This window comes from Chlamydotis macqueenii, chromosome 11, assembly GCF_036417535.1.
Source record: "Chlamydotis macqueenii isolate bChlMac1 chromosome 11, bChlMac1.mat, whole genome shotgun sequence".
Classification (NCBI taxonomy): Eukaryota; Metazoa; Chordata; class Aves; order Otidiformes; family Otididae; genus Chlamydotis; species Chlamydotis macqueenii.
Window position 1 is genome coordinate 4,006,330 of NC_141566.1, and position 21,259 is coordinate 4,027,588.

Genomic DNA, 21,259 nt, shown 5'->3' on the forward strand with positions numbered 1-21,259 from the left:
GTGCAGCTCAGGTTTCCAAAAAAAGCACTTCATACTGGATTGCTACTTCAGCTGCTGTATCACTCTTAATACTGTTCGAGTTGTGGTCCCCAGCTGCATGACAACTTAAAACTTCTACAATGCCAGTAAATAATAATAAGAAGTAGACTCAGCGCCTGGCACAATTAGAATGACAACAAAACTGTACGGTGTCCATTAAAATGCATTTATTTGTTTTAGTTCAAAGGTTTAACAACTGTTTGCCCAGTGATCTGGACTCAGGGCACAACAACAAAAAAAAAGTCATCAGATCAAAATACAAAAAACAAGTACACAAATTACCCCTTATTTGTAAATGTTACCTCATAACCAAGTTTTAGCACATTAAAAAGTTTACAAAATTGGTAACGCACTCACAAATTATTCAGAACTGACAGCACACGTGCAGTTGAGCCGCTCCACAGCCAGCCTTGCCCTCGCCGTACCATTCTGTGCCTGGGTACCGCCGTGCTTCACCTTGAGGGTCCGGTAACTGGAACCGCAGGTTTCCCAGGACAGCATTGCGCTCCAGCCCCGGCGTCTGAGCCGCTCCGGCTCCCCGGCACAGCTCGGTTGGCGAGAGTGGTGTGGGTACGCTCGCTGTTCTGCCTGCTGCGTCCTCTGCAGCATTGAGATCATGACTCGGTAAATGCAGAAATAATTTTTTTAAAAATACAAAATTGACCCTGAAGAAAAATAAAAATCATTTAAAAAAAAATAAAATAAAAAAGCAGCTTGGCTTTGACTAAGTTACACTAAAAGCTGCAAGACAGATTTACAGCAATGTCAGTTGGAGTACTAGATCACAAAAGAAAAAAAGATCAATAGATTTGTTATGAGTCTTTGTCACTGTAAAAATGAAATCATCAGCGTTATCCGTCTGCCTCCTAAAGGGTAGGCACATACCCTCGTCCTGGGTTTTGGCCTTTTCAGAGCTTGGTTAACTATTAGGACTGATGTAATTGCCAAGAATCCACCTCTAGCGAAACAACTGCAACAGCGAGAAAATGAGCACGCCTGTATTTTCCATCGACTGCGGATGCGCAGAAAACAAATGCCTGTGGTTCAAATGCAAGACTTCAGACATAAAAGTAGAGTACAGCAATTTAACAGCTGCAAACAGCCATTTCTGAAAGAGAACTGCAACTGGGCTTTACAAAAGGCTATCAATCAAATACACAGAAATATCAAACCCCTGATTGTGGCCAGAAGGAAATGGGTAACGCTACAGTGAGGTACTCCAGAACCTTACGGTGTGGAAATGGAGTGGCTTTCACATCTCCCAGCTTCACCTCAAGCACCCGCGGGCTTCGCTTACCCGCAGACTGTGGAGCCCTGAGCAGCTGAACCTCCCCCTTCAGAAGAAACCAGATGCAAATTCTTCTTTGGTGCTCAAATAGGAGAAAGTTAAAGAGATGGAGCTCAAACACTGCATCCAGTGTCAGGGTCCTTGCCTTGGCACAATCCTCTCGCTATTCACAGAAGGAATCCCCAGGTGTGGTGGTGGAGGCAGAAACTTCGCTAGCTGGCTTTTCTGCTTTGGAGGGCTGCTCACGCGAAGGCTGCATAAACAAATCAAGTGATCTGTTTCATCGCTCCTTGTTTCTTTTGTTTGAGGTGCCTACAGTACTGAAGATCAGGAGTCTCCGGCACTGTTCGGACACCGTACATACCAACTTCTCTGGGAAGTCCAGGCATCCGCACTGCACAGCAATTTTTTTTCTGGTATTGTGCCTTGCACTGCTGCCATATAAAATCTCATCCCCAGGTACCGGCCAGCAGCTGCAAGTCATCCTGACACGGCCTACGCGCGTAACACCACAGGAGAGCATGCCCGTTAGCTTTCAGGAACAGCAGTAGAGTTTTGCTCTTTGACTTCCAGCATAAACAAGCATAAAAGCAACCAAAGAAATCATCCGTAGAGCATAACTGCCCATGAAATAAACCATTCAGCGAAAATAAAGCCAGCCTCTGCCAGGGAAGGGAATAAATAACCCCTGTGGAGATTAAACATCCTGCTTTCCCGTTCAAACCAATGTCCTGCACGTTGAACAAGCTCTGCCCGATGCATTTTCCAAACAAATATCAGAGACAGCTGAGGGATAAAGGACATGGAGTTCAACAACACTAACTTCAGAAGTTCATTCCCTTTCGGCTCCCACTCTCACCTGTTCTCCACCTTCTGAGAAGCTCGTGGCTTAAATCAAAATAAAATATTAAGTTTTTAAAAAGTCCTCAAAAAGGGGCAAGGGGAGGGAGGGAATAATTTTAACTTTTAGGCCCCTCACTACAGGAAAGCCATGGAGGTGCTGGAGCACGTCCAAAGAAGAGCAACGAAGCTGGTGAAGGGCCTGGAGCACCAGTCCTGTGAGGAGCAGCTGAGGGAACTGGGGTTGTTTAGCCTGGAGAAAAGGAGGCTGAAGGAGACCTTATCGTTCTTTCCAATACCTGAAAGGAGGCTGTGCTGAGGTGCAGGTCGGTCTCTTCTCCCAAGTAACAAGCGACAGAACAAGAGGAAACAGCCTCAAGCTGTGCCTGGGGAGGCTTAGATTGGATATGAGGAAAAATTTCTCCACCAAAAGGGTTGTCAAGCACTGGAACTGGCTGCCCAGGGAAGTGGTGGAGTCACCATACCTGGAGGTAATTAAAAAACATGTAGATGTGGCGCTTAGGGACATGATTTAGTGGTAGACTTGGCAGTGCTAGGTTAACGGTTGGACTCAATGATCTTACAGGTCTGTTCCAACCAAAATGATTCTATCCTAACTCATACAGCTTCACTGATATTGTACAACTGAAGAAGCAACAGTGTAACGTCAAAAAGAGGTGAAGGTTCCACTGCCTTCCCTCCCGCCTGACTCCAGTTGCACCACTTGACTCTTTTGCAGCAGCTCCAATACTTCTAAAATCCTGACTGAGTGGAGTAGCTGGTTTACCTCTACTTTTTTTGCTGAATTGCCATGTCCAGTCAGCCATTTTAGCAACTTAATTTGGTTCACCAAGCTCCAGAACCTGCACTGCTGAGGTTTGGAAGGGGAGCGCGAGCGTCCTGTTGGCATCGATGAGCAGTTCTGTCGACATACTCCATGTTGCGAAACGATGCCCGAAATTCCTAGTGTGACTGAAAACAACTGGAGAAAAGCATGAGTCACAGCACAGGGACAGAACGAGATGTCCGTGAAATGGGGTGAGAGGGAAGGCAGGGGCAATCACAGCACCTCTGCTTTCGGAGTCAATGGTGCAAGCGGTGCAGCCGCACCAAGAATCCTTCCGTCCAAACCGCCCGAGGGATTTCCCTCGTGTTAGCTATATTGCTGTTCCTGCTAGTGAATTTTAAGTCCATCAGAAAGGCTCACAAATTTTGCATTCCAAGCAAAATGCCCGCACTGAGCGAGACGCCTGAGCTTACTGAAATGCTTCTGCAGCCTTAATTGACCAGAGGCAGTCAACAGTGGCAAACAGCAGCCGGTTTCTATTTGTTTAGAATGCCCTGAAGCATATGACTATAGATAGGTAATATTGCAGTTAAAAAAAAAAAAAAGAAAGAAAAGCTGCTACTTTCACATAACTCAGAAATGTTTCCAGCAGCTACAATATTCTGAAGAAAAAAAAAATATAGAAATATGAAAGACTCTTTAAAAACAAGAAGTAAAGGTAAGGAAATAATAATTCTAAATAGCATTTGCAAAATTTGGCTAAATTAATTCTATTTTAATAGCAAACATTCCTTCTAAACAGGACTGAATCTGACAGAAGGCGTTTTGCCAAATTCTCAAGTAAATAAGCAAACCATGATACCCTTGACAGTGACTACGGGGAGGGACGAATCACCGCGTCGCATTCAGCCTCTCACGGCAAATGCAGTGTATTAACAGGGGCCCGCTTTAACATCAGTGCCGCATCTCAGCGCCTCCCAGCAACATCCTGCATTTCACCGTGAAATACTGAATCTGCTGAAATAAACGGCAAGAAAAATTAGAATTTGGGACATTTCTGATTGAGGTGTACTTATTTTTTTAATCTACCGAGTGAAAAATATTTGAAGCAGCCATGTTTCCCTCCCCAATTAAATTTTTTTCTCTTTTAAGGACAAAAAGAAAAAAAAGTCAACTACTACTCATTCTTAACTTTTCCTTCTTGAGGTATAAATGACTGTACCTTAACTTCAGGATATATCTTCAGGTGATCCAGCTGGAGGAGGTATGATGGTTTTGTTTTATCTTACAAGTCACAGCTTTGACAGTGCAATAAATCTATAAATTGCCACAAACTGTTGTACAAGAAAACTCCTGCAGCCCTGAAACACAACAGTCTGCGAAACAGACTCACAATTCACTGTCTGGAGGAACACACTCGAGATTTCCCATCTTTCTGCCCAACGGTTTCTCCTCCAGCCCCGGAAGATTTGAGCAAGCGCACACAGTTTGATGTTTTATGTTCTGCCTATCGACATCCCGTTCTCCAAAAGACAAACTGACAGCAAGATTTACCAGTAACCTGGAACACTTTCTTTTTGGTAGAGGCCTGCAGCGATTTGACATTCCTTTTCATACCTGTGTTTTAAATTCAGGATACAGAATGTATCAGAGCTGGAGAGAGAGAACATCATTTCATTTTGTTTCTTCACTAACCAATCTACCGAGTGAGGATCAGTGCAGGACACAGAGGAGGATTGTTTCAGAAGCTAGTAAATAAAAAAAGAAAACTCTGATGTTTACATTGGACTTTGTATCTCCACGCCCTCACCAGTCTCAGCGAAGTGAAAAAAGATTTTTGTTCAAAGTCAGGTCAGAACAGCAGATGAAGTATCACAGCTGAGACATAACGTGGGCTTTTGAAATTATTTCAACATGGTGTTTTTCCACTCACTCAAAAAAAGCGTCAAGATCTGATGGGACTTAGCCAGATAGATATTTATCCACAGCAGCTTAGAAAATAAGTAGTCGATTAAAAAAAAAAATTTTTTGAATGAGTTATTGTTCCCCAACATTTTCAACCAGCTTAAAGAAAATACAGTAGAACCTCACTGGTTTGCACACACAGCTGGGAGATCAAGCGCACATCATTCCTCTGTGACCATTTTGCAATATTCAGGTGCTGGGAGTTAAGCCAGGACGATGCACGGCAAGACGCGCTCTGTGCACAACAGTGGAGTGTCGAATGCCACTCCATTTCCTATCCCGTGATGTAAGTGTACTGACATTTAATGGAAAATAAGTCAAAACGAGGTAGCACTGCCACTCTTTGCTGGAATGTGGACAGATCCTGGCCTGATTTTAAATGGTGGATTCGCAAGATTCTACTGAAATCTACACAAAAGGTATAAAACACGAATCTTTTCCAGAATAAGGCCACTGATGTTGCCATTGGCGATAGGCAGTGAGAAACAGCAGTTAAGAAAACCCTCACTTGATGACAGAGGTGTTTTTGAGGCAATAAACTGTGGGGAGAAGTATAAACACGTTGTCCTCTCATCTCTTCTCTTGGTTTTCCAGTATCTCTGCTTCCTGTACATACTGCTCCGTGGGGAAAACGTCAGTCTATTTTCTTAGGCGGGAGTCTAAGCAAGTCCATGCTACATTTAAAGATGGGGACCGCGCTGTAGAACAGCAGGATTACGAGCTTCCCATGAGCCATGGTCATGAGAGTCTGGTGAGCAGACGCCCAGATTCGATACCAGGGCCCATAAAAAGGATCCGAGACCGCTGGGCACAACATGTTGTTCAAGTTCACTTCTGTAACCTGAGAAAGCGACAACAAATTTAGAAATTAACAATATTTTAATGTTTTATATTTTGTTTTTATATTTTTCAGACACTTAAAATGGTCATTTTGAAATTACCATAATAACAATAAGTGTTTAGATGACAATCCTTTGTTCGACACAAAGAGCAGCTTTCAGAAAGCAAGCAGGTCCAAACTCAGTTGTGCATTTAATGGACGGACTTACGCAGGTACATATCCAATTTATGAAACATTTTACCAATACTTGTGAGACATGAGATACAAATGCCCATTAGACCATGCAATTAAAAATTTGCACGCAAGCAGTTTTATCCACATACACCTGGATACTTAGAAAACTCGGCGATGTTTTTACTTTGAATGTACTTGCGAGCCTTTATTAACTCGTATTTACTTACCAGTCCCAGAATCTGCAAGATGCTGAAGTGATACACGAACATAAACCCCGTGGATAAGAGAGCCCACCAGAAATTGCCGAGTGGTTCTGGAGTGTAGATACCTTGAAAAGAAAGCAACACATTAGTGTTCAGCCGAACTGCTGTGTCCATCAAACACTTCGGAATAATCCTCTCTCCTCTGCGGATGCCGGGGCATCTGGCTTTAGCTTGATAACCTACTCAACACCATTACAGTAATTAATATTTGAGAGCCTTCTTTCTTACCTGGAGTGTCCCGATTAGTTTCTTCCCTCCTTCTGCTCCAGCAGCAAAACATTCAACATGTTACCGCATTAAGCTTGCCTATTTCTCACCAGTGATTTTTACCTCATTCTTCCTTCTACCACAGAAATACTAAATAATTTTGAAACACAGTAACGGTATACAATGAATCTTCAAAAATCAGGTTATTTATATTTAAACGCCCGCTTTCTCTGGGGCCTACGCCTTCAGCACGCACAGCGCTGTATCAGAGCGCAGCCGAATTGCCATTTCCTGATTTTACGGTTGTTGAACAAATATTAAAAAGTAACTTGCACCAACAATGCATAGGAACAGAAAAGTGCATAAAGTAGCCGATCCATTAACGACAGACTGTGCTTTTAAATGAAAACTGCTGCAGAGATATTTTCAGATATTGCAGATATAACAATTTTATCATCAGTAGAGAGGACTGATACCGTAAAATGTTTTTTTCTCCTTCAAACGAAGTAGCACATATCACACGATGGGTTCACACTTTTCTCTCCTCCTGAAACCAGGTTTTTGCAATTTACTGACAAAACACAATGTCACGCGAGCCGGAACGTACCAAGGAAGTCACATCTAATAAAGGTATCCCTAGATACAAAACTATTTTTGGAATTAAATATTCAAACATCATGTGGTGAGAGCAAAACCAGTTTACAGAGTTGTCAAGACTCTTACTAACAGACATGAATATTTCAGTGCAAGATATGGGGAAAAATATTATTTTCATTATGCTTTCAGTAACTTAACCTGGGGACACAAAAGAAAAAGATGCACAATGTCATGCTGCTCAGCTGCTGTAAGAAGTTGTAGAGTTTCAGATGATTATAAAAATATACTGGCACTTTTTATCTGCCTTTGTCTGCTCTCTGATCCATCAGACATTAATGAATATTGGATCCTGTACCCAATACTGGTATGACTACGTCTGATCAAGGCAAATAACCCCTGTTACTTGCTTTACCACAGCACCATGTAGTGCTGCAGCTTTTATTTATATATTTATAATGGTTTAAAATCTCTAGAGGACTGCTTTCTCAGTCCCTGTTGCCCTTTTACAATTCTTTTCTGCGTGGTTTTCTTCCATAGTTCGCACCCATCATGCCAGTTCAGATTGATCTTGCAGGAGCTACCTGAAATAATGTGATTTGAACCATTTTGTGAATATTACAAATTCAAAATTACTGATACTTCATGGCCTAAAACTGTACATCTATTTATTGTCCACCCAAAACACCACAGCTTCTCTGTTGCTACTCAGCAGAGTAAGAACTCTGTGTGCTCGAATGACAGCAGCACATACGCACCCCATGTATCACTCGCTGACTTTAACGAGCGCCGATATCGGCGTAATTGCCCACGATACACCCGCACACCACGTTTTAGTAAGCAAGCTGTGACTTGGTGCAACCATGATAAAGATGAGCAGAGAAGCTACTCTGAAAGCATAATGCAGCTTATGAGATTTCTTATCCAGTGGGCAGGTGAAGGTCAGAAGAAGTGTCTGAATTATAAGCAAAATCCAAAGGTAAAAGTGAACTCTACATGAATAACTAAGTGGAGTGCTCTACAGTTAAAGGAGAAAAAAAAAAAAAAACCAAACAAAAAAAACCCAAAACACAACAGTCTAATTCTTCAAACATACTGAGCAAGCATGATCTAAGAGCTGGTACCTACTTAGAAAATGGTACAGGAGACTTCACTTAAACAGCAATGACATTCATTAAACTCCACTGCCTGAAAACACCAGCTACGTGATACCACCTTGAGCATGTTTTTTCATTTCAGGGAGGAAGAGAAGCAGCAGCTAGCCTTGGTGCCGGTGTTCAGGAGGCCACGGCTCTGGTTTTGGCTGCACCGACTTTAAATGACCCGGGCAAGCCATACAGAAACTCTTTGTGCTCCCTCCTCAGCTGCAGGGTAAAGAGAACATCGTTTGACTTGCTAAATTTTTTCGTATTGTCTTTGCAGTTTTAGCTGCATGTTTAACCTAGATGCAAAACACAAAATGAAATTGCAGTAAGGTATCTAAAGCTCCATCCAGCTCCCAGGAACCGGCAGAGCAGTGCTACACCAAATCCGGGTTCAGGTGAGCTCGGCGGGTTGCCAGGTGCCTGTGGTACTTCAGAAATATTCTGCAAAGCCTGAACAGATGGCAGTAGTCTAAAGACACTTGGAAAAGCTGGAATCCAGAGACCTTGATATCTGGGGGACTTCCAGTGCCACTAACCACTAAAACAGACAAGTGAACCCAAGCTGTCATTAAAAGGCTAAGGAAATTGCACAAGGTGACAAAATAGATCATTGTCTTTGAACCCAAGCTTCTCATGTGCTGCTTCAATCTAGTCAGGGAATCGCGTTTCAGATGTCCCTTAGGAGAGCTGCTCAGGTTCCTCCAGCTAAGAATTCAACACTGCTACATCCTCTCTCTGTTGCAGAACTTCATAAAATACATTAGCAACTCTCACCCTCTACAGATTTTTGATCTCGCCATATAACAGAAAAATCCCCCTTTGCTCGACTTTGCAATCCTGAAAATAATAGTGTGATTTTTAGCAGTATCCTATTTTGGACATCAAGGGACAAAAAGGAAACAATGACCCCCACACAAAAACATTTCAGAGGGCTCTGGATTCCCAAGTGTGCTTTGGGAACTAGTTTTAAATTCATACCTGGGATATTTTCTGTACCTTTCTCATTAGATAAATAATCACGATAGATTTCATTACTCTATGGTCCTGCTATTCGACAGACGACTGTTTAACGGAGTAGTGTGGTCTTTTTTTGTAGCACACAGTCTGTTAACTGAAACATAGAAACAGGAAAATTGAGACCCAGGTGAGTGGTTGGTGGCATGGCCTGCGTTGGCTTTGGCAAAAACCACTTGCTGCTTGCATAGGAAATCAATTCCAATAGCTAGCAGCGAGTTTCACCCCATTCACCAAGGATCACAGGCAATTCTTACATGTTAAGCACTTTCAAAATCTAATCCAACCACCAGTCTGGCACTAACCTCATTCTCAAAAACACTCGTGCCCCAGACAGTTGAGACCATTCCAAATATCAGGTCAAGTAGGCTGTATTTTTTCTCCGGTGTTGAAATAGCACACCAGTGCATATTTCGGTTTAAATTAAATGTCATTATTTCAATAGCATCGATAGGAACGATTTCACATAGATTGAAGACTTTGAGGTTCATCCTCTGCTCCTGCAACAAGAATTTGTTGACCTTGAACACGCCAAGTGGTTAATTTTGCCATCTGGAAATGGAAGCGCAGCTTTAAAAATATAAAGATCAAAGAGTCTCAGTTTCTTTTAGACTGCTCCCCCTGCCAATGTCTTGTGCTAGCTCCAGTGTTCCTATGAACTCTTATTTTTATTTAAAGTTCTCAAAACATAGGCTTGTAAAAATTTGAACATAATAGAAAGTCATACTCCTTTTGTACTTCTGTGAAAACATAATGCAGGAGAAAATTACTCCTCTGTTTGAATTAGGACCTAAATATAGTACCATTTTCTAATTTAGTAGGGTGTTAAAATACTGTCTTTTTCCTAATTATTGTCTTGTTTTCATTCCCACTACTTTTGGTAGAGTTGTACCAGTATTCCAGCCCAGCACACTCTCCTTCAGCAGTCTCACAATTACAGGTAGACCTGCCTAATCCAAACCTCAGAGCAACTATTACAATTCCTCATTTTCAAGCTGATAAAAATGTGAGGGCACATTTATTTCCATTTTATTTCCCTTGATCAAAGGGTCAATTCTAGCACCGTGGCCTATCGAGTCAGCCTAGACTTCCTTCCCAGGGGAAAACTGGAGAAATGTCCTGACGTTCACTGTTTCCCCTACAGCTGTTCTGAATCCATGTGTAGATTTGAAAGTGCTGCCTTATCCCAGGAGATTTCTCTTTCCCTGAATGCCAGCTGCTGTCACCAGAATCAGCTCAGATAAGGGTCTTCTATTACCTGCTGCTCTCAGGAAACACTTTTCACGTTCTGTAAAGAAGCAGCGGCAGTTCTTCCTCTTCCTTCACATAGTAAGTAGTAGTTCTTCCGCATACTGGTATGGGCCCTCCTAAGCTCCTCTATTACCTACAGAGAGACAGAAGTCTGTAACAGACCGTGGCAGAGAATGCCACATTAACTTCCTTACTGAGTTGTAAGTATTTCCTAATAGGTCACCATAGTTTCAAAGGAACTGTAATTGCCCAGTGCATAAAGCTCACAGGGTCACAGGACCCCTCCTCTTCCTCTCCAGCTTTCTTAAATCATCCTCCAGATGTTGAGCAGTGCCACAGCTGCCCTGCTCCTCGAGGTGCCACCGTACAAGCACAGCTGGGAGCAAACCTGGCACTTACATCTAATACCTGCGATTCAGCAGGGAGAGAAAAGCTGGAACAGGAACGTGGAAGCTGCCAGCAGGAAAGGAGGAGAATAACATACAAGAATTGAGAGGTCTCCAAGTAATTAAGAGTTTCTGCGAAAGAGCTGTACCACACATTATCAAGTACTTCAATGAGGATGGAGATAAACTAGATTTATGACTCCTAACTATATTCAAATACATAGTGATTGCTTTTCCTGGATTACGACTAAGGTATATAATAAAGCCTGCTTTATAACTCCTTTTAAAAGATAGGGAAAGATACTGCCAAATACAGGTAAAGGTCACGAAGGGGGGAAGTGGCTGAGGAAGGCTACAATTGCTAGAAATGTCTTTAAACACAGGAATCCCTCACTCTTACCAGCAAGTCCTGACAGTCAATGGAAAACACGAGTTTAGATCCCCAGTTGCTTTAATTGTGCTTTCCTAGTTTACAGACACAGGGAAAACGATCCTTTCGTCCGTACTGGGTATCTGTGTTCTACATCTTACAACTCAGCCTAGCTTCTCACCAGGTAAGGAACACGGCACTGCCCTGAAGAAAGCTGGCTCTACAGAGCTGCTTCTGGCCATCTTCTGAAGTGTCACAGGCACGATCCACGAAAGGTTAAAGAAAAAAAAAAAAAAAAATCACCAACTTCTACTGACTTTCTGACTGCCATAGAACTTCATCTCTTCAGATGCCACTTTTGAAGATGCTTAGATCAAAAAATAAAAGGGCTTTATGACTTGAGTCAGAGAGACAGTTTCCTTATTGCTTATAAGGATACAGCACTTGCCTTGCAAGCTAAAATTCTGACCCTACCCCCAGCAAACAACTCACCTACTTATTTATTTAGGGGGTATATGTCTGTCCACTTGCGCACAGCTGTACAACAATAAATCAGCTCTTAAAATACCAGACCACAGGACTGTCCAGAATTTGCAATGCCATTACTGTCAGTTTTAGCCCAAAATAAGATTCCCCCCCCACCAAAAATACACCCAAATCCATTGACTCTCTCCACAGTGTGGACAACCTGCATTTGAATTACGAATGTTGAGCTAGAATGTTGAGTTAGAAAAACTGAGTTGTCCTGAACACCACAGAAGGTCTCTCACACCTTGATTTTAGAAGGTCAGGCTAACGCACTGTTGAAATAGTTGGGGCAGTTTGAGACATCACACTTCCTCAGCTGCCATCTCCCTAAGCCTTCTATCAGCAATCTGTACCCTAGTAGCATAAAGTATAATTATCTGAGCTTATAATTATATAATTATGTAGTAATCATATGCTTCATAAGATCAGCTTAGTAGTAGATGAACATGGTTTGAAGAGTTTTTCAATGAAGGGGTTGGTTCCATGGTCTAAATCTGTGCTGCTGTGGTTCCGGTCTTCTTCCTTCCACCTTGACAATTCATTTATTGCACCTCCCTTCTGCCAATCCTAGCACCCATCTAACGCAATAGTAAACGAATCCAGAAGCTACAAAAGCATTCATACTTTTTTTTTTGACAGGGAAGCAAGGCTCTCAGCTCCTAAGGACAAGACAAAATAGTGACCTACAGCTCTCGTTCTGCCTCTCCAGCTATTTCAGGAATGTCGTGTCCTGCCCAGATGCACGCTATAGTTTTTGGCAAGGTTCACAGGTAATACAAGGTGAGATTCATTCAGCAAAAAAAAAAGTTGCCAACTGCAGAGAGACTTCATGTAAGAACCGTCCCAAGTTAGGAATGTTCTACCTGCACTACATGTATTTTGCGTGAGAGCCTTTTACTGCAGCCAAGAAAGACCTGAGCCGTATTGCATAAGCATTTATTTCATCCAGCTTGGCACGCATGTGTGTGCATACCTGCGCTCTGCGCACCTGGAAAGCAAAACATTTTAGAAAGGGAAACAGGGAGATTTATATTCACTCAGTACAGAGGGGAGGGAGAGGGAAGAGGAAGAGAGAAAGATCTTAGCACCCAAGAGGGAACACATCCTTGAGCTTCAGGGAGTTCACTGTGGACCACTGAAGCCTGAGTTCTGAACTCTATTTGATCCTAAGCATGGTAAAGCCTCCACTCTTACACAGAGGGGGGCTTGAAGGTGATGCTGCCAGCACAACATGACCTATCTTCACCCCTGTAATGGACAGCAGGAAGAGAAAGAACAGAAATGACTACAGCTCTTCCTTTGAGAAATGTTAATATGACGACTGAGATCCTAAGACCATCAGGGATACCAGCAGATTCCCAATAAAACTGAAGTAGTATATTTTTCCACATACAATCCATTCCTTTTCATTTTTCCAATTTTACTGCCCTTCAATTACTTCTCCCAGACATCATTTATAGATTCACTGATGGAAATTTCTATTTGAAATACAGAAATAAAGCTGCATGCTGATCAATGTCAGTGATGAAAAAGGAATTTTCACAAGATACAGTTAGGATAAGGGGTGTGATCTACTCAGAAAGTACTTTAAGCAAAGGTGCTAGTGAAATGACAAAATATTAACAGAAGTTTTTAGACTGAGTCATTTTTCCATTAAAAAAAAAAAAAATCATACATTAGGTCTCCCGCAGCACCAGCAATAAGTACTACAAAAGTCCATGGGGGCTTCGCTAACGAGGTATTACAGTCAGTTGGGTGATCAGGACCCAACCGCGTAAGAAACTGAACAGTGATTAGTTACACGGCCTAGGGCAATCTCGATCGATACAGTTAGCCAACAAAGTTCTTTTAGAGATTTCACTGCTATCATGTCAACATTAGATGGCAGCAAATACCTGAAAATTCATAAAGGGCAAACGCTTAAGAAAATTGCACTGGGTGACAAGTGTTCAACACAAAGCCCTTCAAACTGCAGATACAGCCCCATCAGCTCCAGGAAACGGGTGCTGTAGAATCTCTACTTCAAAACTAACAAAAAAAAAAAAAAACCCAAATAAACCAACCAATGAAATCAAACAAACAAAATCAAGGAACACATCAAGTGACATCCAAGGCCAAACTTTAAAGTAAAAGAAATGCGTATCATAAAATGACATTATATGGGAACTTCAAGGCCATCCCAAAAAGTGATTTAATGACATCCCAAGAGCTTGGTTTGTCATTACCTACAGTGCACTACATGGCTGTTCACACTTTCTCCCCCCTCTCCCCACCCCCTTCTGCAATGATTAGAAGTTTGTGGAACTTCTACAACTACACAGCACTTCAGCATTATTTGCCAGAATTTTAAGGTCTCAAAGATGGATTAAAATTAACTGTGGCTGGCATCCTTCTCTGGTAAGAGAAAGAAACAGAATGATCTTTTGATGTATGATAACTCGCTTTTTCCTTTGGATATTTTCATTTAGTTTCACTTAGCAGCGAAAACCAAACAGGTTACAAACTGACAGAGAAATAAACGTGAAGGATTATAACTGACTGCTGCTACAAAATACAAAAGATTCACCAGAATGGAAGAGACCGACTATGCTTCTTCTGACCATTTCCTGTACCCCATTGCTGGACATCACATCCTTGGGGTTTGCATTGAAGGCTACTGAACATCTGGACCATAAATTATCATTTATTTCCTGGATGAAACAATCTTGCTCTACTAGAAAATGCAGCTGGAGGCATGGCAACGCTAGAGGGGGGCAGAGCATCACGCCAGATGAATCCACACCCCTTGCCCTTCTAAGGAGCGACAACTGGAAAAATCACTGGCCAATAGAACAATTTTGGATTCAGACCTGCTAAACTATTACACTGTAAGTGACTGCAAGGTAGGAATCTTGTTAGAAGAGATAACAAACAAGCTAGTTCATTGCACTCATGTGTGTCACTACATTCCATTAGGGCTTCAGAATTTCAGGATTTTATCTAATTAGCTGACTAACATTTACATGGGGATCTAATAATAATTTTTTTTTCAGATCATTTTAAGTTCAGTACTTCTCAAGAGACATCCAAGAAGGCATCCCACCAACCACTTAGAATGTCGCAAGATGACAGAGATGCTACTCAAGAAGAGAGCGCACATTACGTCAATACATTCTTGAGATGCCTTTGGGCAAAAGATCATTTTGTAATTCCCATTTCAGCGCCTGACACAAGTCTTTGTTACCCAGGATACAACTCCAACATCACACCAGAGACTATGAAGTAACAACATAGAGAAAATTAGTAAAAAAGAGGAAAAGCCAAGCCTGTGGTAACCATTAAGCACAGCCTTTTCATTGCATGGGACCAGTTCAATACACGTAAACTGCCAACCTACCTCCTTTCCGCAGCAGATAGATGGGCACAACATAAAGCATCACATGCTGGATGTAATAAATCTCCATTTCAAATGGAAGCTGTGGAATAAGGAAAACATTTGTAAGTGTTTTTCATCACTAACAAGGAACCATTCTCCTCACGACCCCTGACAATCCCTTCAGTTCAGTTATTTTATCACCTATGTAATTAACAAAGAGATGACATTAACGGTCAGCGCTTTGGAAGTGCCGTGAACTGTACCCATTCCATTCCCCTTGCCGCAAACACAATGCAGCACTTTCAGCAGAAAATTCTCAAAATTAGCCAGAAGCACAAAGAAGGAATAACATAAGATTGTTCTTTTCCCTTTCTTAGTTAGCATAAATTACCAATAACAATGCAAAACTCTAAAGTAATCAAACCAGAAACTACACACAGTCCATATGACCATGGCCCATTTAGAAAGGATAATTGCTACCTTGCGAGCGATAGAACTCTATAGATGAGGTCTTTCATATGGAAAAAGTATAGAAATAAAAGCAATTAATGTGGAAGCCTGTGCAAAAATCAACAGATCTGATTTATAGCAACCACACGCATGTGTGAAACTGCTACGCTTCAGCAAATATAAGGTTAAATATAAAATAACCAATATTTTATCGATTTTCAAGAGAAGCTGCAGAAGGATGTATGTAAACAAGTTACAGTCAGTAGTAAATCAGGTATTTCTCACCTGCTGACAACTTTTGGGAAGTTACAATTAGTCATTGGTGTGTCTAGTTGAATTCATGTTACCTCTTACAGGAGAAGTCAGATAGACCGTGCTAAAATAGTACTGTGCTAAAAATAAACTCAGAGTTGTGGTTCAAGTTAATTTGAGCCCCTTAATCCAGACCCAACTAATTCTAGCTCTTGTCAGTTACAAAAGGTGATGTACTGTATTTGGGAGTTCTTCCCAGCCGTAAGTGCCTTTGCCTATATCTGTTTTTTAAACTAAAGCAACACTTTTAAAACTGAATATTAGTAGGAAAGATTCAAATTCAAAATTCAACTTCTGCAGCTCACTTTGAAGGCTGAGAAGACATACTTGTCCATTATTTTTCAGAAGTGAAAAGTGGACAATTCCACCACACAAGTATGAAATCTCACAGGAAAAATTCAAAGCCATTAGCTTTGGTTCAAACACAGACTCATTTCATAATTCTACAGGCTGAAGTGAATCCAGATGCAAGTCCTACCATTGTGGCTTGTCTGTCTGGAAGGAAAAAAAAAAAAAAAAAAAAAAAAAAGTCTTGCTTTCCTATTAGTGATCTGAGACACTGAAGTCATAGTGTTGAAACACAAGCATTACAAAAATTTCTACATCAACAGAAGCAAAGAGGTTGAAACGGAGTTTGGTCGTCGTCTTAAATAGCAGTCAATAAACAGCTAGTAATTAATATAGTGATGTTTTAAATTCAACACCAATTCTTATATCCTATTTTGAACATAAAAGATGCTAAAACCACTCTGCCAGTCCTGGCATCCCCCAGCTGAACACTGCCAGTGTCCTCACTGCAACCTCCAAGATGTTCAGCCAACTCTTGGGAGACTAAGCTAAAAAAAAAAAAATCTTCCATACAATTTGTTGAGTTATTTTATTCCAAATATTCTGTATCAAAACATAAAACCAAGCAAGATAACAGTATGCAAAAGCAAAAACTTCACAGAAGTGAGGATTCCTGGATCTGAACTGTTTCTGCTGCCCCTTGTTGAAAGACACAGAGGGCAAACCGATGGAATCTAAATTATTTGGGAAGAGGCTAAAGCAGTTTTCCCAACTGGAGAAAAGGGTGTACCTCTCCCAGCTGGAGCAGGCACACTTCAGAAACAATAGCTCCTGATAGAACCAGCACAACGTGAGGCACTCACTCCTGCCAAGGAGCATTCTCTATTCAGTGTCTGTGGTTTCAGAAGGGCTTCTGCGCTCGCTGAGTTGTGAGTGCCAGTTACACAAACACCACGCTCAGGACACTTCTGAGAACACAGTAACAGTTGTTTTGCTGCAGTAGCGTTGACAATATTTTTTTTTTTGTGTACAACAAAACATCCTTTTTTCCCAATAAAAGGTTGCTTGTTCCGAAGCCTGGCTAATTATGCGAGTGCATTTCCTGGTGTGGAGCTGCAAAAGCAGAACTTCTGTACAACCAAGCACTCCAGTTGTACAGCCAGGCTACAACAAACAGAGAAGATTAACTATACGGTTGTACTGAGCAACTGACACACCTAGGTCTAAAGGTCTTGTCTATAAACTGTTTCCTCAATGAAACACCCACTCACAGACAGCAGACAGGTGCCTTTTATATGCAAAAAGAAACTGCAAGCGAAGACAGGGCAGAAGGGATCACCCATCCATCCAGGATTTAAAGAACCTCTCTGTGAAAACAAGTAAGCACAACACAAAAAGACAAATTACCTATTTCTTCTATTAACTTATATTCTAGGCTCCCTTGACAGCACAAATTAATGAAGAGGACAGGCTACTCTGTTCCTCAAGCTAACAGAATCACAGAATGGTTTGGGTTGGAAGGGATCTTTAAAGCCCATCCAGTCCAACCCCCCTGCAAGAAGCAGGGACATCTCCAACCAGATCAGGTTGCTCAGAACCCCGTCCAACCTGGCCTGGGATGTTTCCAGGGATGAGGCATCCACAGCCCCTCTGGGCAACCTGGGACAGTGCTCCACCACCCTCATTGTAAAAAAAAAAAGTTTCCTTGTCCAGTCTGAATCTGCTTCCCTCTATTTTAAAACCATTCCCCCCTGTCCTATCACTACATGCCCTTGTCAAAAGTCCCTCTCCAGCTCTTTTGTAGGCCCTTTTTGTAGGTACTGGAAGGACACTCCAAGGTCTCCCCGGAGCCTCCTCTTCTCCAGGCTGAACAGCCCCAGCTCTCTCAGCCTGTCCTCACAGGAGAGGTGCTCCAGCCCTCTGATCATCTTCCCATGCTGGGGGCTCCAGAGCTGGACACAGTACTCAGTCAGTTTTCCTCCTTTGAAGATTCTTGCTTGTGGCAAAGCAAATCTACTTCATCCATTCATAGGGCTTAACACCGGTACAAAATCATATACATTTCCAAACACACAAAACTAATACTGACACAGGCAATTCCTCTACAGTAAGAGATTAAAATGTGCTAACAAAGTACTCTGGAAATAAACATTCAGACTATTCACTTTCTACATTCTGTAATGAATGTTTCTGTTCAAAAATAAATGATGTTTTGTTCCTCCAGAAGAGTTTGGCTCAAAGCAGCCACACGGGCTGCAGGCCCCCACGTCAGCCTGGTGTGATGCAGGTTCCCAAGTGCCACATTCCCTGGACACATGCTAAAGACCCCCCGAAAAGTACCAAGAGCAGCGAGCGGGCAGCAGGCCTCCACCCCAGGGACAGGTAAGTCATGTACAGTTGAACTCCTCCAGCTAAACTCCCAGCAGCTGCTTACATTGCTTGCGAGACTGTGGAAAGGAGAAACTATCGGAAAGGATTAGAGCTCACCCTTGCACCTCTGAGCACAGAGTCACAGCCATCAACAGCGGTCCCCTGAGCACGTACTCCATCTCCTAACTTAAACCAGCTGCTGCCCTCAGGAAACAACTAGGTCTTTCCATTGACTGCACTGAGCTTTAGAAAAATCTCAAAACGGCAGTAGAGCTGAGCCCCAAAGTCAGATATTCAGATGAGAGTCTCCTCCAAAGGAGTATGGCACACAACACTAGTCTAAACCCACTGAGACACAGCGGCTGGTTTTCAGTGGGCTAGGAGGTTACCACTCTGCTGTTTCCTGAAAGTAGCACTCCTCCCTCTGTTAATTATTTATGCCTTGGCCTTTCATTTGCAACACCAGCTCAAGCACACTACTGTGCAAGAGCTCTCCCTCCATCACCCTCTACAAAGACTGCAGAGTACAGCAGAAAAAGAAAGAGAAGGAATTCAGCTCCCAGATTCTGGTCTTTTCTGTAGCACATCTAGCACGCAGCTAGATGTCATTCTGTACCAGCCACCTTCTCAGACATGATCAGCAACTCAGATTCATAACCTACAATCAGTAACTAGTTTCCTAAACACAATCAGTTTAACATAAACCAGAAACATAGGCTTTCCTTTTTACCAGCAAAGCACACCACAGAACAGGTGGAACAACAGAGGAACCTATGCAAAGCCATACAACACAAAAATCATGGGGCAAGCAGCTAGGCGCGTGTAACATCCTGGTTGCTTCTCAGCATATTTAGGACTGGGATAGCAAATTACTTATTTGGCAGAGAAGAAACAGCTGCCAGAGAAGCTTAAAAGAACAGTCTAAAAACAGACTTAAAAGAAAACAACACAAAAGCAAACGCAAGCACAAGTGGCATTTGGAAAATAGACTATTTCCAGTCTTACCAGGACTCCTTTCTCCAGCTTACATCCAAACCGGCTACCAAGAAGCTGGTGCGTGCTCGAGTTATTGCTACACTACTCAGGCAGCTTATACATTTGGCATAGATCAGACAAAAGACACTCCCATGTATTTTAATACGGGGAAAATAAACTGAGAAAAAAAATACATTAATATTTGTATTAACGTCAACAGCAAAGTCCCTTGAAATAAAGGAGTAGCAGGGCTGCCACCCACCAAAGGCAGTGTTGGTATGCACGAGCTATAGAATAACTCAGCAGAATTTATGAAAGAGCATCCTTCTTGTTAACTTTCTTCACAGTAGCTGGCACAGGGCTGTTTTGGGTCTGTGCTGGAAACTGTTGATAACACAGGGATGTTTTAGTTACTGTGCTTACACAGCATCAAGGCCTTTTCTGCCTCTCACCCCACCAGCGAGGGGGCTGGGGGTGCACGAGGCGTTGGGAGGGGACAGAGCCGGGACAGCTGACCCCAGCTGCCCAAAGGGACGTTCCAGACCACAGGACCTCTGCTCAGCGTATATACAGCTGGGAAAAGAAGAAGGAAAGGAGGAGATGTTTGGAGCAATGGCATTTGTCTTCCCAAGTAACCACTACACGTGATGGAGCCCAGCTTCCCCAGAGGATGATGCTCACTGAGAAAATCAGGAAAAAGACATTGTTCAGTGCACTGCTGATCTCAACGGAGCACATTTGTTTTGACTTTTATCACTGTTTTGAGGATGTGACTAGCATTATATTTGGTGTTTATTGTGTCTCATCAAAAGGCCCCACTGTTTGCTGGTCACTCAATTTGATTATATAAACCAGCTCACATTCATGACACAATGGACACAATCAGGCACTTGTAGAGTCAAGTCTTAAAACAGGAATTATACAAGGTAAATAATACCAATTTCAGAAATAGTATTTTTCCAGTTCCTCTAGAGATAGCACTAGGACTACTTATCACCACCAGCAGAAGGTCAATTTACATCACCAAATACACACACCCATACCATTTTAACGCACAACAGCCAACAGAAACGCAGCGGGCCACGGCCAGCGGCGCTACGGAGCGTACTGTAAGTACTGCTCAGTGTACGATTCTGTTCCTAAAACAGATTTAGACAGCGTACCTCTCAAGCCAAATAGTTCTAATAATAGAATATAGCAGCTTCTGGAAACGTTAAAACTGCACCATCTCAGCTGTGTGAGCAGAGGCCGCACGTCAAACACCTCTGGGACACGGCCTGCTTTTTACTTTATCTATAGCAACATTTTCAGGGCATCGGCTTGCAAAAATCCTCACTTTTAATCCAGTGGAAAGTGTTTCTTTTGAAGTTTGATTAATGCAATATGAAAGTTCAAACAAAAACAGTTAATCTCCAAACACTTGGAGTCTTTGTGGCAGTTAAATGAATTTACTAGCACAGCTAGACTAGCAGGACCTACGCTGTATCCAGTATAATATAAATACAGAGTAAAAATAAATCTTTCTACTCCTGTACATCCTCTTATACCTTCCTAGGGTATTAATCAATAGTTGGGTTACTGCCCAATTTTTCATGCTCTTTGTGCCGCACGCTATACATTACAACTGTTTACAGACGTAACTAAGCATACACAATTTTTGTATGAAACACGTACACACTAAAATATATGTCTTAAAATATCATAAAACTGAAATTTAAAAGTTGAGGCATAGAGACACAACAATTCTTAACAGACTCTAAAGTTTTTCACTCAGATACTACAAACCAGAGCAGACAGCAAGGACAAAATTATTGCAA

The 21,259-nt window shown here is 42.1% G+C and overlaps 1 protein-coding gene across 2 annotated transcripts in view; it reads right to left on the bottom strand.

The window, feature by feature from the left end:
* Positions 1-1,476: 1,476 nt before the first annotated feature.
* TMEM164 (transmembrane protein 164) overlaps positions 1,477-21,259 on the bottom strand; it is a 37,337-nt gene continuing 17,554 nt past the window's right edge. For both annotated transcript variants that reach the window (XM_086756251.1, XM_086756250.1), the window contains exons 5-7: positions 15,069-15,147; positions 6,162-6,262; positions 1,477-5,760 (exon numbers count right to left, since the gene is read on the bottom strand). In XM_086756251.1, coding sequence (XP_086612377.1) covers positions 5,554-5,760; positions 6,162-6,262; positions 15,069-15,147 — 387 coding nt within the window. In that variant the 3' untranslated portion in view covers positions 1,477-5,553. The remainder of the gene's footprint in view (positions 5,761-6,161; positions 6,263-15,068; positions 15,148-21,259) is intronic.